The sequence below is a fragment of the Verruconis gallopava genome (genome assembly GCF_000836295.1).
Source record: "Verruconis gallopava strain CBS 43764 unplaced genomic scaffold supercont1.16, whole genome shotgun sequence".
NCBI lineage: Eukaryota > Fungi > Ascomycota > Dothideomycetes > Venturiales > Sympoventuriaceae > Verruconis > Verruconis gallopava.
In genome coordinates, this window is record NW_015622152.1 from 74168 (window position 1) to 90972 (window position 16805).

At 47.7% G+C, this 16805-nt stretch overlaps 5 protein-coding genes across 5 annotated transcripts; 2 read left to right on the forward strand and 3 right to left on the reverse strand.

Moving 5' to 3' along the window:
• Positions 1-919: 919 nt before the first annotated feature.
• On the reverse strand, positions 920-2181 carry PV09_05207 (uncharacterized protein; the record flags this gene model as incomplete). Its single annotated transcript, XM_016358687.1, has 3 exons — positions 920-1315; positions 1365-1569; positions 1616-2181. 3 exons carry the CDS (start codon positions 2179-2181, stop codon positions 1016-1018), a joined length of 1071 nt encoding a protein of 356 aa, XP_016213306.1. The 3' UTR covers positions 920-1015.
• A 1200-nt stretch (positions 2182-3381) lies between these two features.
• Positions 3382-5338, forward strand: PV09_05208 (uncharacterized protein; the record flags this gene model as incomplete). Its single annotated transcript, XM_016358688.1, has 2 exons — positions 3382-4607; positions 4664-5338. 2 exons carry the CDS (start codon positions 3382-3384, stop codon positions 5322-5324), a joined length of 1887 nt encoding a protein of 628 aa, XP_016213307.1. The 3' UTR covers positions 5325-5338.
• Positions 5339-6286: 948 nt separating this feature from the next.
• On the reverse strand, positions 6287-8627 carry PV09_05209 (TIGR01456 family HAD hydrolase). Its single transcript, XM_016358689.1, has 2 exons — positions 8568-8627; positions 6287-8514 (listed from the first exon to the last, which is right to left on the reverse strand). Exon 2 carries the CDS (start codon positions 7953-7955, stop codon positions 6654-6656), a length of 1302 nt encoding a protein of 433 aa, XP_016213308.1. The 5' UTR covers positions 7956-8514; positions 8568-8627; the 3' UTR covers positions 6287-6653.
• Positions 8628-10700: 2073 nt separating this feature from the next.
• On the forward strand, positions 10701-12311 carry PV09_05210 (uncharacterized protein; the record flags this gene model as incomplete). The annotated part of the gene is made up of 3 exons (XM_016358690.1): positions 10701-11843; positions 11909-12148; positions 12240-12311. The coding sequence occupies 3 exons, from the start codon at positions 10701-10703 to the stop codon at positions 12309-12311; spliced, it is 1455 nt and encodes a 484-aa protein (XP_016213309.1).
• A 5-nt stretch (positions 12312-12316) lies between these two features.
• Positions 12317-14151, reverse strand: PV09_05211 (uncharacterized protein). The gene is made up of 2 exons (XM_016358691.1): positions 13542-14151; positions 12317-13484 (listed from the first exon to the last, which is right to left on the reverse strand). Exon 1 carries the CDS (start codon positions 14007-14009, stop codon positions 13698-13700), a length of 312 nt encoding a protein of 103 aa, XP_016213310.1. The 5' UTR covers positions 14010-14151; the 3' UTR covers positions 12317-13484; positions 13542-13697.
• Between the last annotated feature and the right edge of the window lie 2654 nt (positions 14152-16805).

Below are 16805 nucleotides of genomic sequence, written 5' to 3' on the forward strand. Positions count from 1 at the left end.
CAGATGTTTACTTGGATATTTCTCCTCCCGCAGCTGGGTCTGAGGGAAAGACACCAGCTCATATATTCCATGGAATTTCAGCATTAAAAAATGGAGGAACTTGTGTGTTGATGGGTGGTCTTACTTGTAACATTGAGTTACCTCACATGTTGTTGATGTTTAACAACATCACCGTGCGTGGAAACTTCATGTATGAGAGATCTCAAGCTCAACAGTTGATCAAGATGGCTGAGAATGGTATTCTTAAAATTGGCTCACACGTTGGTCAGACTGTTGAACAGACTTTTGGTTTACAAGACATTGTGCCTGCACTAGAGGCGGCTGCGAAAACTACTGGGTGGGGTAAAAACGTTGCACTTACTCCCTGGTAATAAAGTGCGAAGTTATATGATTAAGGAATTGTATGTTCAGCCTGTTGACTGGAAAATATCAAAATTTAAATTTGGGCCTTGGTAACGCAATTATCGCACACAAGAACATATCCTGTGGAGAAATCTGCTTTTGCTATGATTGCATCGCAAAAGTTGAGGCACAGAGGTGGTTATTTAAACCTACAAAACTTCGAAGGCTTTCACAGATAGAAATAAAAAAAATAAGCATTTCCGGCTTAGTAAAGGTGGAAATGGATGTACATGAATATATGCACTCAAATCGCTGTAGTCAACAAGGAACAACATAAAGCATCCTGCACTGCAACATGATCTCATCTCGAGGAGTGCAATTCAAAGATTAGTATGTCAGCACTCTTTTGAAAGAATTGTGTCACATTAGGGTGTGCTTGATTTTTTATTGAAGCTGGTGACATCTTAGTCGCGAACAATGAGCATACTTTGGGCTTAAGATGGTGCTTGGGTAACATCAGTAGTTTCCTTATAACGCATTTGCACGTATCACAGTTAAAGGCATGATAATTCATTTTCATGGATCTATAGAACTTTATATTCTTCGCTAAATGCTATGATATAGCAAAAATTTCCGCTTTTTCTCTAATACCTGAAGTGTACCATGATATAGATCATGAAGAGGGGAGATTTGGCATCGAGAGCAACGGAAGCTCTACCACCGTGTTGTAGTCTAGATTCTTGGGTATACATTCAATTCGATCGCGGGCAGTACCAAAAATAACATCCCATAGTCGGGTCTGCTTTCCGTAGTTGAAGCTCTTCTTCCATCCCTTACGATGATGCAAATCGTGATCTTCGATAACAAGTTCCGTACCTGTCCAACGCAAAAGCCATGTCAAGGTTGAGGGCGGGGAACCAAGAACACGCACGCCGCTGTGACCAAAGAGTTCGGAGAAAACCACGTACATATGCTGCTTTGACATTAGCTCTTCGTCTGACATCCTCAAGAACTAGGCGTACCGCTATCCACCATTCATAGAAACCCATGGGCATGCCCATTCCGTACTTCATTGTTACATATGTCAGTAAAGGAATGCCTGCAATGTCCATAATCTCTTGTTCAGTGTCCGCATAAAGGGTCAAGAGGGGATTTGGATGTTTGGTCAGGTGATGTGTTCGATGATATCGCCACAACCAGTCAACGTCATGCATGAGTCTATGATACCTGGAGTTTCTTAGCCGCGAATATCCTATCCATATGCTGTACTTACCAGTAAAACCAGAAATCCAGGATGATACCGTACAAGCCGATTTCAATAGGCAACCAGAACCAATCGATCGATGACGGTGCCTTGGCTTTGCTGTAGCTAATCATGACAGCCATCATGGGACGGCCGCTTGAAGTAGCAATGAGTGATCGAATGACCTTGCCAACTGACCAATCCGGCACCTCATCTCTTGCATGGCTATCACCATCGAAAAAGCCATAGATATGCCCCAAATGCCGTATCAAGACCAGTTCATGGATAGCAATCGCCTTAAACCAAATGCTGTAGTAGAAGAAGGCTGCGAGACGTCCGAAATTGTAACCGGTCGTATATACTATAAGCTGCTGTAGCGCGAGCGGTAGGATTGCGTGGGATATAACCCATTTCTGTAATTGCCAGTCGGACATCCAAGGAATTGGGTCATCCTTCGAATGCACTGGCGTTTCTCGACCAGGTATTGTTGGCATGATCGAGAACCACTCATAAAGGTAGTGCCAAAAACCCCATTGCGACTTATCGTTCCTCCAAGTACTCTTCATAGAATCCTTTGGGTTTGGTTTTGTATCCATGGTTGCAGATTTACTATTGAAGCCGGCTTGCTCAAATTCGATAGCATAATCTGAGTGTTGATATATCCTCCATCATATGCCTCCAGTGCCGAGGCACATGAAGATATGTTGTCGTAAACATCCTTGTGATGGTCGATCATTAACGCTAAATTGATTCCCGTGGCACCTTCATCTTAAGAAGCACTTCCAGTTCGAGAAAAATAGACGTGCCAACAAAGCTTGAGACCCAGATTTTGCGTCGGCTGTCGGCATATCACAAGGATGTACTGCCCCTTTCGTACGAAGCACAGATGGGGTCGGATCTTGAATAGCATCGCACATGGGAGCCATGTGCAGTTCCTTTTTGGGTTGGTCAATGCTTTGAAGGTATGGGCTCTTTGACTATTACAGACACCGCAATCTCAGATAAAAAAGGATAATTAAAGGACAAATGAGTAACGAGGTTGCTTGGATATAATGGTATTCATGCTAAATTCTATAATTAACATGTTATCAGCCTCCTGGTCATTTCAGTCGACGTAAGCTGAAACTTTGTGTGTAACGCCACGTTGTCTTCCACGCTTGACGGATATCTTGACAGGCCATTTAACAAGAGAGGATATCTCGATGGATTATTAGGGCAAGGTAAGAATCAACGTCATTCATGAACACCTTGTTAAAACGGAATCATGAGACGAGGACTCTCGGCTTTCTGGTCTCTGCATATTCAGTCATTTTCCGAAGGTCACGTGAGCCGTTTAACCCCACCATGAAGATTAAGGGAGTAGCGCTTTGAGAATAAAGAGCATAACCTCGGGCTAGGCATAAATCATAAATCTGTAGCCACACTGTCAGAATCCGGCAACGCGGGGTATGGCTGATGCAATCCACAGCGTCCAATGGCCTTGTAAGCTGTGCACCGCCAGTTGTTGTTGCTACAAGGTACGATGTTGCCGAAACCCAGAAGAGAGGAGTCGTAGGTACTCCTGCCGCGGCTTTCTCCATCTATCCAACGCCAACGAAGTATTTGAAGACAAAAATCAGTTGCTTTGAAGAGGAAACCCTTACGGAATTCCCGATACTTCCCAAAATATCATACGATAAATCTACAAATTCGATTTTGTCCAGTGTGTTTTGCTACTTTTCAGCAACTCTTAAACTAAGCCGAAATTATATACCCTAAGAACGCAAAAGACTCATATTTTCAAGTAATTTGTCAAAATGGCGACACCTGAGGTTCTTGAGAAGGTCGATATTCTTGGCCCCACTCCAGAAAAAGCATATCTAGATGCGAAGGTTGAGGAGATTAAGAGACCTGCCGATCTGCCGTTTGATCCAAAGGCGCTGAAGGAAAAGTATATACAAGAGCGGGACAAACGACTTGCGATGGGCGGTGGCCTTGGCCAGTACAGATTAGCCGATGGGCATTTGAGTCACTTCCTGATTGATCCTTGGGTTAAGCCAGGCTCAGGCGAACGAGAGCCGATTGAGACAACTTGCCAAGTGGTCATTATTGGGGGCGGTTATGGTGCTCAACTAGTTGCTGTTCGACTGATTGAAGCTGGCATTACTGACATCAAGATGATTGAGAAAGCAGGTGATTTTGGCGGAACCTGGTACTGGAACAGATATCCGGGGGCTCAATGTGATATTGAATCCTACATATACATGCCACTTCTTGAAGAACTGAATTACATGCCGACTGAGAAGTACGCTCATTCCAAGGAGCTTCTCCACCATTCCGAGATGATCGGGAAGAAATATGGTCTCTACGAGCGTGCTCTGTTTCAAACAGAGGTGAACTCTTTAAGATGGGACGAGGATACCAAAACATGGATCACAAAGACTAATCGCGGAGACACTATTCGTTCGAAGTACGTTGTTCCTGCAGCAGGGCCACTTCATCGACCTAAATTACCGGGTTTGCCGATAGAGAAGTTCAAAGGGCATTCTTTCCACTCTGCTCGCTGGGATTACAATTACACCGGCGGCGACAATCTTGGCAACCTCACCGGTCTCTCGGATAAACGAGTCGCCATCATTGGCACTGGCGCAACTGCTGTACAGATTGTTCCACATCTCGGAAACTGGGCCAAGCAGGTCTATGTCTTCCAGCGAACTCCATCTTCCATTGATGTGCGTGGGAACAGGCCAACGGATCCTGAATGGGCAAAGTCCTTAAAGAAGGGCTGGCAAAAAGAGCGAATGGAAAATTTTGACATTATTGTTAATGGTGGCATAGTCGAGAAGGATCTAGTCCACGACGGTTGGACAGATATTCTCCACAATCTGCTCGCCCGTGGAAAGCCGTCCGATGATCCTGTAAAAGCAGCCGCAGACCGCCAAATCGCCGACTTTGAAAAGATGGAGCAAGTGCGTAAACGGGCTTCTGACATTGTCAAGGACCCAGAAACTGCAGAATCATTGAAGCCATGGTACAATCAACTGTACGATCCCCTAACTCTTTAACTCTGACTTCCAGCTAATAAAACTGAACTTCCAGCTGCAAAAGACCGTGTTTCCATGACGAGTACCTTCAAGCTTTTAACAAACCTAATGTCAAGCTAGTGGACACTAAGGGCAGAGGCGTTGAAGATATCACAGAAAAGGGTGTTGTAGCCAATGGCAAAGAATTCGAAGTTGATTGCATTATCTGGGCAACTGGCTTCGAACTTGCAACGGAGTACAGCCACAAAACGAACATGCAGATTTACGGCCGCGGCGGTATGACTTTCGACGAGAAGTGGGCTGATGGGCCTTGCACGTTGCATGGTTGGACAACAAGAGGCTTCCCGAATTGCTTCTTAATCAGCGTCGTCCAAGCCGCTCTCTCACCGAACTTCCTTCACGTGACGGGCGAGCAGGCGGAGCATCTGGCATACGTTATATCCGAGGCGCAGAAGAGAGGAATTTCGACTGTTGAGCCAACTCAAGAAGCTGAGGACAAGTGGGTCGAAACCATCGTAACTTTGGCAAAGCTCAGGGAACCATTCCTGAAGGAGTGCACGCCAGGGTACTATAACAATGAGGGCATGGAAGCAAATATCAAGACTGCAAGAGGTGCGACGTACGGAGCCGGAAGTCCGGCATTCTTCAAGTTGCTGCGAGAGTGGAGGGAAAAGGGAGATTTGGAAGGCCTGGATTTGACCTACGCCGACAAGTAAAGTCACGACACGGGGGACACATTTTTTCTTTTCCTTTATGTTGTTTTTTTTTTTTTTTTTTTTTTTTTGCCCGACCCAGTGTACAATAGTTACATTCTCGTTTCAGTCTTCGCATTCCTAACAATCTATATCCAAATTTCATCCAAGAGGATTGGAAACTCCCAAAATGTGCTCGATGCAAGCATTGATTAAAGGAGTCACGCTGGTTCGAATAGGGCCCTGACATGATTTATTGGAAACAAGCTAGGATGATCAGTTCATCACACATAAGGCCCTCAACTGAAGATCTTGTTTTTGCAAAAGACGAAATTAACGCAACTTATTATGGATATCTGTCTTAAAGTTGATGGCTCTTCGCATAATGACAAACGCGAACTGCTGCTCTGTACAGAGGTTCTCGAAGCATATTTTGTGACAATGCGCTTCATTTCGCCTCAAGTGCACGAAGTGATGAAAATGGCTGTATACGATGTAGTACCATACTTTAATTATCGTCTCTCGATTTTTTGAGCCTCAGCATATGGAATCATAACCGGTGGCGTAGCATCAATGGCAGGGTAAGGCGACGTGCGGAAATTTGCCTCGTGGAAAGTGTTGGTCCGTTTCAGTGGCAATGACTTAACTTAAAGTGGGTATGACATCACAAATATCCACATGTGCTTACTTAGCACAGGTCTTGCCGTAGTTCGGATGAAGAATATTTCCCGACAAATCGCCGTTGCCATGCTATTCTTTTAGTAGCAGAGGATAATCTTAACGGTACAGTAATTCTCGTTGTCGGTGGATTTTGCACCCAGGTGGGTCGTTTTTCTCGTTTTAAACCATGCAAAGAGATCTTCATCAGTCTGTTTAGAAACCGACGTACGTTTCCACACCCAGACTGTGCGAGCAACGCCTGTGAAGAGCCCACATATCTGAATGTAATGTTCTTCGTGCGGGGCTCGCATGGCCTGAGACGCAAAATAGAGGCGAGAAATATATAAGAATCAGGGCTTCATGGCAGTTTGAAATTGCTCTTAATCAATCTCTGAATCTACCTAGAAAGTCATAGCCGGTGGTGAAGACTATCACATGTACTCAACCATTCCCTACCATCTAATGGAGTATAGAAAATCATTCTCTAAACTATTATTCACGATATCACATCTCGTGTTTCCTTGCTCTGTTGTTTTCCAAGATCAATTCAGTCTCAAATCCATGGTTTGGGTAGTCCAGTAAAGCAGACACAACGCCATAAGCCTCCCAAGAAGTAATTGACTCCATATGCCATGCGACGAAAAAACAAAAGAGAAAATAGACGCGACAGTGAAGGCCGGCCTCAAACTGCGTCTACTCCTCAATTGCAGATGCAGCATTTTTCTCCGCAATCTTCTTCATAGCATTGCGATACTCGCGTTCAATACCATGATGCACAGCATCAAGCACGGTGTCGACTGTAGCCTTCGGTGTAAAACGAGGCTTAGTTCCTTCCACATAAACCCCGGTGCGAACAAGGATAGAATACCAATTATTTTCAGCACGCTCGTCGAATTCGTTCGTGCCACGAATATCTGACTCAGGAGTATCTCCAACAAAATAGACAGTATCTGGTGGCGAGTCGATGCCATGAGTATCCTTGCGCCACTGCTGGAGAAGACGCGTTGCGAACTGGAAGGTACCAATTTGAGGTTTTCCAAAAGCTGTGGTCTTAAGTTCCTTGCCTGTAACAGCCTTGAACATAGCTTCAAGGGATACACGAAGCGCACCCATACCGATTCGGGTCAGGTCGTGGGATGTGGACCAGACCACATCGTTGTGAGAAAAGAAGACAGGTGGACCCTCGTTAAAGGTCTCTGATCGAGTACCTAGTCGACCATTCTTCGACATGAGCAAATCAAGGATGATCTGTTGGTCGGATGCCCAATCTCGACTGTCTGCGAAGACAAAAATGGCTTCTATTTCGGTCTCGCCAAAGTTTCGTGCCCTTGAATTCTTGTACTCTTCAGGCGTGAGCTTCCGGAAAGGTGTGGTATCGGCATTGTCCTTGATAATATCTCCTGGGGTGACGACGTCTTTGAATCCATAGCCTTCGGCAACTTGGCGGCACTTTTCGCCCTCACCACCAACAACGAGCACCGTGTTGTACTTCTCCGCCATTTCCCGCATCGGAGTGTGGCCGCAGATGAACTGTCCAGGAGATACTTCAATTTGAAGCTGATTGCTGAGTTGCAAGCAGCGTTCTGCTTCCGTCTTGCCGCCACCGTTGGTAACAAATATGTATGGAACCTTGATACCATATTGGTTGTCGCCGTTGAGAACTTTCATGGCTTCGATTGCTTCCGGGATGACTTTTCCTCCTCGAATGAGGACACCATCGATATCAAAGGCGAAAGCAAACTTGTCAGTTACAACGGTCTCTCCTGGTTCTGATGGCGTCGATGTTGCTGAACGGAACTCTTCAAGCTCATGACGAGCGATTTCCATAGATGCCGCGATCTCATGACTCTTTGACTCCGCCGCAGCCATGTAGTCGGCTGGGGGCACAACAACAGTTGGCCCCATCATCTTAGTCAGCTCCTCTTTGGTAGCCCGACCGCTAATTTTTCGTACATGACGATTGTGGCCTGGTGCTTGGAGTGAAGCGGTCGACATGATGGATGAACGACAAATTTGCGCAGTATTAAAGTGTGTTACGAGGATGAGTTCATGAATGAAATTGCGAAAAGTATCCGTGGAAGCTACGCCTTTATATGTTCGCTACAGGACTGATACGGATAGGACTGGCATTGGACCCGAGTTTGGTGGTATAAAACCCTGGCGAGGATTTCGACGGTGTGGGTACGAAAAACCGGGTACCTCTGGGGCACTCTCGGCTCGCCCAAGGCTGTACTGTACATTATTCGGAGAGAATGCCTGACTGACAGATCCTCTTAGATGTTCAGATTGTCTGTTAGCCGTCAAACCGAATGATAGTCATCTCTTTCGGAAGTACGACATGGTCAGTAACTTGTACGGGATTGGTGTAGCAAGTCAAGATATGTAGCCGTTCCCAGAATGTCAAAACCTAGCAGAAGAAGACCTCCGTGAATGACCTATGGCGGCGGTTCACATGGCTGAAGTGAATCAAAATCTTACTCATGGCTGTCATCTGTCGCTCAACGCTTGCGCAAATCTTTCCGCAGCATGGTCTTCACAGTGCTTTCGATTGGATCTGAAAACATTGTTAAAACCGGAGATGCCCCCACGCAACGCAAAGTTTCATACCCGGCAGATTGTAAATGTGGATAAGGGCCGTATATCTCCATCAAAACATGCATCTAGCATGTGGTGAGAAACCACTGATGCGCTCGCCGCAGGAAGATTTTTAATTCCTGAGAGTGATCAACGTCATCAACGGTCGAGATGACGAATGAGACCCCAGCAAGGCCTCGGAACACTAGCAACCGCCTGGGACCTCCGATGTCATTCAGCAGCATCCGTGCTGATTCCTTCTGCTCGCATAGACCATAACGACCAGTGGTCAGCGACGCCGAATCGTTCTCGCCAAGACTCCAAAGTGCTCGTAAATATGTATGGCAAAAGAGAGCCTTCAGGCAACAGAAGTGGGCCTGCTTCATTTGGAGCCTCATGGTCCCTGAGAGGTGTTAAGAATTGCCATGTCGGGAACGATCACAGCAGAGGACCCTGATCATCTCTTTGCATTTCCAACCCTCCTCCCTTCACTCTCGCTTGAGACAGCAAGCTCCCACATGTTGACCGCAATAACGTTCAGACAGGTGCTGACTTCGTAGACGCGGCTCGAGAGGGCAGGAGATAACCTCCTGAGCTCCACAAATGACATCATCTTGCGGGCCAGCATGGTCCTTGTACGAGATTATCGGCAGTATACCCAAGAGATCTGCCTAAGGACACGGCAAGCCACGCAGTCACGTCCAGATAAGATTGTCACCTCGGCCCCGGTCAGACAAGGCACGTCTTATGGTTCCGTATGAGCTAGAGAATCGGAGGTGTCAACACGGTGTCGATCATTTGGAATCCTTACCCGATAATCCGTCGAAAAGTGGAGGAGGATAACTTAAAACGTAAACACCGGAAGAAGTAGAGGCTGCAGGAGCTGCATTAATTTCTCAAAGCGGTGTCTGCAAGTCGTTCTAAGTAGTTGAAACTCGGCATGCTCCGACCGGCAATCAAATCAATCAAGCGAAGATAGCGCTCCTTGCTAATAGTTTGGCACTATTAGCTACGGCAATGAAGAGAAATGACATGGTAGCCACAGCTTAGAGTTTGAAAACGGTGGAATGTCGACTGTGATGAGTGTGAATAGTCCAAAACGTCCAGCATTGGAACCTTTGGACTTCACCCCCGATACAACTTGATTGTCCTAAAATTGTCAGCAAGACACTCCAACGGTATAATTTTGCTGTCTTGAGTTTCTACAGACGGTCATGGTTGTTGTTCTGCTCTGGGAGGTTGAAGCATGGACACCTAGATGCAGTGAGATTTCCAGCAACAGTCAAGGCACTCCTCAACACCTAGAACTTGGATCAAGTTGCTTGGATGGAAATCTACGGAGCGAATTAACTTCAGGCAGGGCAAGCGATAACTTGGATTCCAAAGACATCAAATGTTAGAGCAATGCAGCTCTGATTCGAGTTGGATCATCCGAAGACCGTGAATATGTATGTCACGTCTACCATACAGAGTCGATAAGATCATCCAAAATGAGATGGTGTTGCCGCTCACATTGGCGAGTATGTGTCGTGTAGTCTGTCAATTCAGCAAGGTGCGGCTAGCAACGTGATGAAGAACGAAAGCTCTTGATATAGCAGTCCACTGGGGCTCTCCTTCACATAACCAACGCCAAGAGAGTCTTGACCATGTTTGCTTAAACAGATTCAGCAGTCGCTTTAACCATGCTGCTGCTGTCGTCTCTCGGGAGTCGCGCTTTCCTCCTATAATTCTGACCTTGGAGTGATATTCACCACTACCTCTTCGTAGTCACCTGATACGTGAACGTGCAATTGAGCATCGATGATAAAGATCCCCAAGTACATTGATGAAAAAACTTGCACCTTTTCATGGCGACTTCAGTTTGAACATCCAAATGCTATGAATTGGACGGGCGGTCGATTGCGACGTCATCTTAACGCGAGCCGAAACGAGTTGACCAAGCGGCAGAAACAGTACTTCGCTAGAGTTAGGCAACAAGTACAAAATAGGCCTTCGCATTCGATCGTCTTCTTAGAGTCTTCATTCTTGTCACATAAAGCGGCAACTTCAGTGAACAGTAGTAAAAGTTGTCAACCAGTCTACGGGAAAACTAGTGGAACGCAAGCGCAGCAAAATATCCAGAAAAATCATGCATTCACCACTCAACTGGCAAAATGCCCTGCTTCAATGCCTCGTAGCTTCGAAACTGCTAGGCCATGCGAGAATTCTGATCAAAACGGCTCACGAGAGCGCTCTGTAATCTCTGCTCCATCGGCTCAGCTGCCGCCAACTCCTTTAGGTCACAAGGTCAAATGCACTGAGAAGATGGCCTCTTGGATACCATCTTCTCCACACGCTCATGAGGAGCAGAGATCACGAACACCATCCAAGGAACTGTATGAACGGGAGAAAAATCGACTTTTACGGCAGCCGGACTGGGCAGGTCTACGCTTCTCGAACCCAGTTAAAATTAGCTTTACAACTCCGGACGACAAATACAAGATAGGTAAGCGCTGTAGAACTGTCAAGATCAGGTCTGTTGCACAGCTGCCTATGTCACTTCCGCAGCAATTTTGTTTCAGAGAAAAGGAGGGTTTCTTGCACGGGGCTCTGCAGAAGAGCTCTACAGACATTAGCGTCAAGATGGGCGGCGAACTTGAAGAAATCCAAGGGAATGCGGTTGCGCAGCAACATAGCTCATCTAATAGTTGTGTTGAGGGCAGTACTAGTTCCTCTGAGCCCATGCTTTTAGATGAAGAATCTGGCCGCTCCAGTTCTGCAGATAGGAGGACACAATCTGACACCATTGCGAAGACGTGCAGTATCATTGACCAACATAAACAATTGGATGAAATTGGGTATGCCACAGGCAACATCCACAGATCGAAGGGAGACAAGCATAAAAATCACTTTCTATCCTGCCTCGAGCCACTTCCTTCTCAGTGCAGCCATAGCGGAAATGTAGAAGGAGGCATCTCAAGCAGTGCCAAATTATGCTACGAGTCAAAAATGCTTTCAGCTCCTCCACATCTGCGGTCTTGTTTTAGGAGCGTCAGTAGGACGCAGGCTTTCATCGACAATCCACATGGACGTGACGACTTGATCGCGCTTGAGAACTCTAGAAAAGAGCGATTGCCAACTGGAAGCTCTCTTTTCCAACTACGCCATCACGAAAAAAATCTTTCGGATGATACGAATTTGCAGACCACAGTTGATAGGACCGATGACGATTATGACAACATGCAATCCATACAAGACAGCGACACTGGGAATGATCATGTCCCAAGATCGCTCGCGATCAAGGGCGAATGCTCAGAGGATCCGGAAAATGTATGTTTTTGATGCCAATATAACTTAAGCTCAAGGGAGCCTGACTCTAATCCCTACAACAATAGTGTTTGGCAGAGGGGGTAAACTTTTCGAGGTCATTGGCGACACCATCGATAAACGAAGAAAACGACAACGAATCCATCACCTTGCCAACAGTGGTAAGACACAGCATTAAAAAACCTGAGAGCCATGGAGCTCCATATCAAAACGACAACTGTGCGTTTGTTGTAGGCGAACGTAGTCAAGATACAGCCTTTGAGTTACCTTATCAATTCACACAGGGATCAGAATCTGAGTCGATTAAAGTAAGTCCTGGCGAGATTCAAAAGCATGATTAATCTATACACCAAGATGCAGTCATTAGCCTTCCATATATCAAACTAAGCCTATCAGCAGCTCGAGTGGATTAACAATGACCCAGCCATGCTCTGGAAGCGTTTCATCTTCTACAGCAGCTCAGACAATTGATACGTACGGAGAGGCTTTTGGACGAAGTGACGGCTACCTTCAGCGATGGAATCTGTTGACATCCTCGTCTTTCAAGTGCAGTAGCCTCCTCGAAACGAAGTCCCGATTCCGATGCCTACTTCGTTGCCTTCTCTCGTCATATTTTCAAGGGACTTCGCATTGAAATAAAAAATCGTCCCTCAAACCACCGCCTAGCTGAGATATTTGACCATCCTAGGGCTTCGTCGGACGCACCGATAGGATTCCGCGACGAACCCGGCCCGGCGGACTGGAATTCTCCTCATGTTTGTTCGAAGTCAAATCACGCGGCAATTCGGGCCACTTCGGTTGTACCTTTGCCAATGATGAGCAACAAAGCCTTCATCATCTCATTCTCCCGCTCAATCGCTAAGGGTTGAAAAGAAATGCTTGGCTTAACATAACTCTCCCTATCAGTAGCCACAGACGAGTCTGCGAACGCAGCCTCAAACTCGGGAGATCCTAGATCAATAGCTACACAGCGGGACGGGAATCCTCCCGCCGTCAGTGTTTTCACAGCCGGTGAGATTGGTGGCGACAAGCCAGAGGTATCCCACACAGCGACCAACATATCACGCATCCATGCACAAATCGGACCCAGTTAAGACAGCGCGAAACACAGAAAGGCTGCAGGTGGGACTCAAAACGGAAAGGTTCTGCTTCATTCTTCCCTTATAGAATGTGTGGTTCCCAAGCGGCAGCTTGTCGATCTCTGTTTTTTTTTTCATTTCTGATAGTGATAGGGCGCTTTAGTTACTGTTCGGCTCAAGTGAAGTAGTGAGAAATTATGCAGCTGCCTTGAATCATTGCATTATCTCCACTTTTGACGTTGTTGCACTTGAGGGAAGGACCTAAAGGGCCATGCGGATTTTTATTGTTCCTACTCTCCATTAGTTTCATTTCCATCCCTATTAACAAGCTCAACTCGAATTTTCCTAGGAACAGCGGCCACGAGTGCTTTGTCTAGAAAGTTATTCGTCAATAGCCGACGAACATTTAGTTTGATACAGCAAGCGTGTTACGCGAACGAAACCTGGCCAGCCTTGTCTGAAAGTCACATAAAGTTCAAAGTTCCTCAAATGAATGATTCAATGGTGCTCAGTCAGATCAATACTGATTGTGCAAGAGCAGGAGACCAGGCTGGCATTTCATTCACTCGTAGTCCTCAGCTTTAAGTTTGCCATGCATCTGCTCGGGACTTGGAAAACACACCTAAGCACAACTGGTGCAGATCTAGTCTCAACGGGCAATTGAGGTCTCTAGCAGATCCGAGGATGCTAAAGTCTCATCGCGCGAGTCGCGGCTTGGTCGAAAACCTAAGTGACCGTCTTCAAAACTGCCTCGTGCGAGCTTGCTGGTAAATGATGGTCATGTTACACAGCAGGGCTGGTGCGAGCTGACCCTCGCAGGTGCGCAGAGCCCGCAAGTCGTGCTTCGATTTACAACTAGTACCCGCATAAGGTTCGGTTCTTCGTTCCCGGGGGTCATTTCTAGGGCACGGGCCGTCGCCGTTGCTTGCTGCATGTGTATGTCAGAAATGCCGCAAATCATGTCTGAAGCTCCATGGCCGACTTTGGAGGCGTCTAGGATAATGATGAGAAAAGGTTCAACGTCCACTCTCGTGCTGGCAAGCGCAGAGATGGCGCAATGCTTAGATGAGACCTTGGGGGCGACCTGCATAATGGCAGGGCGAAGATAGTCAGAAGGTGATTTTCAATAACATCAAGACGTAAGAAGAAGATGCTTTCCGGTCACCGAGGGCGGGTAATCAAAGTTCGGCAGAATCCACATGCAGCTTGTCCGATTAAGAAGAGAGATAGGCTACCATGTGCCAGGCGAAAATCACGTACTATTTCGTAAATGATTTTTCGAGATTGTCATTTCACCCGCGGGTGGCCGATTAGCTGCAGCAGGCCGGTCATGGTGTGAAAAAAGGAATTTTTTTTGAAAATGAAAAAAAAAAAAAAAAAAAAAAAAAAAACACGGGCGTCCAGAAGTGCGCAAGAAGAGCGGTGTCGGGTTCTAGATCCAGAAGGAAATTTCGTTGCTATTTCTCATGCGACCGGCGAGAAGTGACGTCTTGCGATACGGAGCCGTGGGACGGAGCTGAGTCACAGCGGTGGACGTATGCAAGCTCATCCGAGGCTTTCATGGGCACAAGCAAGGACCGAGTGTCCAGAACAGGAAACCCACGATAGGTTAGCCATGAAGGCGCCTTTGGTGTCGCTCAAGCGGGGCTTGCAGGTCCAGGTCGCGGCGCATGTGGTGAGACGTGGCCTGATCAAAAAGGAGGTTAGCATAGCCCGCGAAGCCACAGGCAAATGCCGTCAGCGGCCGGAAAACACAATCAGGAACGAACGAGGTAGCTTTGCACAGCGCGCAGTCGAGGTCAGCTGAGGACGAGTGACGCGCTGCTGGAAAGAGCCTGTTTCCAACGTTGCCCGGATGAAGGCGTTTGTGAGCACAAACTGATGTTTCCAGGTACTTGGGAACTTTTTGTTCGGGGGGGGGGGGGGGGGGGGGGCCGTGGACGATGTGATCCGATAGCAGCGCGATGACGAGCAGGATTGGTCCTCTGGCCCGTTGGAGAACCAAGGCGCAAGCACACCGCTCTGTGTTCTGCAGCCCACTGATATTGCTTGCATCAGGTTGTTCACAGCTGCTCATGTGGTCATGTGGTGCAAGATCTATTGAAGCAGTCACATTTGCATCGACATGCCTCCTCGAGCGCTTCTCAAGCCTCACATTGTGGGGTTTGCAGAAGTACCCATGTCTCAGCGTGCGGAGCCAGTTCCCCCTTGGACGAGCTCCCAATAGCTCTAACGAGGAGACCATTCTTTCTCCTCCGTCCCGACCTCTCTACAACCACTGCTCACCGCATCCGTTGTCAAGTAGTCCTGCTGCACGGGCCGTCCTCCGTGCGTGCGTGCGGCGTCGTAGCGCATGCACACGCGAACAGCAACACGATGGAACTGCGCCGCATCAGGGCAGGAAGGAAAAGGCTCCGGGAAAAAGCCACGCTCACGAGATCTCCGGCGCATGGGCACGCGAGATAAGGCGTGGGGGTTTGCTTTTTGCGAGCCGAGGGCGTGGAAAGTTCTGCGCGCTTTCAGCAAGCTCAGAAGCACAACGCAAGATGCCGGCTTCAAGCCACTAAGAACGCCAGCATCCAGCGCGCTGGCGATCTTCAGGGTTGGACCCCGCACGTGGATTTAACCTGTTTGTGCCTGGTGAAATTGGACAAGGCTGGCGCAATCAAATTTAGCGCCAGACAGGAAGGGAAAAAAAAAGATCTTCGTTTTATTATTATCGTCAACTGACAGGCGAGGGGGGCTGCGCTACGATGCGGAACACGAGGAAGAGCGAGGAAGCGATTTTGGTGCCTCGACCTCTTCCTCCTGGTCCTCCTGCTGCGAATGGAGCTGCCCAGCCAGGCACGATTCGCACGCTCGTGGAAGAACAGGACGCGGAGACAGTCGTTTTAGCTAGTCAGATCGTTATCGTTCGCCTGTTGACCGTACAAGTAAGTCCGCTTGTTCGGAACGCTGCGGCAAGGTTGGAGAGCGGCATCGCTGAGCTGTGGGGGGGGAACATGCGAGCTCGTTGGTCGCCTCGAGACGCAAGGCCGTGAGTCCCAGCAGGGCGATTGTCAGCTGTGCCAATCTTTGCGATGCGTCACAAAGCTCGTCCGTACGTCAAAAGTGCTTCTCTTGGCTTCTGTGTGCTGCATGGTGTTGTTGTCATTTCAACTTGGGGCCCGCACCGCAAGCACCCCGCTCCCATTCGTGCATTGCGTGCGGAGAATCGCCATACGAGAAGGCAGCACAACCTGCCGCTCGCAATGCCGGCACATGTCGAATCCACGACGATGGCGATGATCATGATGACGACTATGATGAGGGACACGGTAGATGATGATGATGATGATGATGATGATGATGATTCGTGTCCCTTTCTAGCCACGCTACGTAGGGGGTTTGGAGGATAGCGCACTTGTGTTTAGTCGCGGTGGTACACGTAGCGTGAACTTTTCCGCAGGAGGTAAGTTCATCTTCTTGGTACCACTTTCGTCATGGCAGCATGAGCTGTTATCGACGGGCGCTTTTTGTGGTGGCTAAAAGGTTAACGAATGACGTTTCGGTAGCGTACCGTTGGCGCGTTTCGGCACTACATTGTCGATCTAAAATAAAAGTGCGATTGTTCGAAGAGGGGTCCCCCGGTCTTGCTTGACCAGAATTGACTTTTTCCGCGCCAGACTTTTGGCCTTATTTACTACTTTGACATGGAAAGCAAAACATGGTACTTTGATTCCGTGCCGCGTATACGTCGTACTCGGCACAGCTCAGCCTTGGCCAGTGGTAGGACCAACGTAGCATGCGCGTCAAGTTGAAGAGAAGGATCAGGCCCAGTGTCTGACGATGATTGAAGACTTGATATAAACTGGGTCGACAGTTGAGTAATGGATATGCGACGACA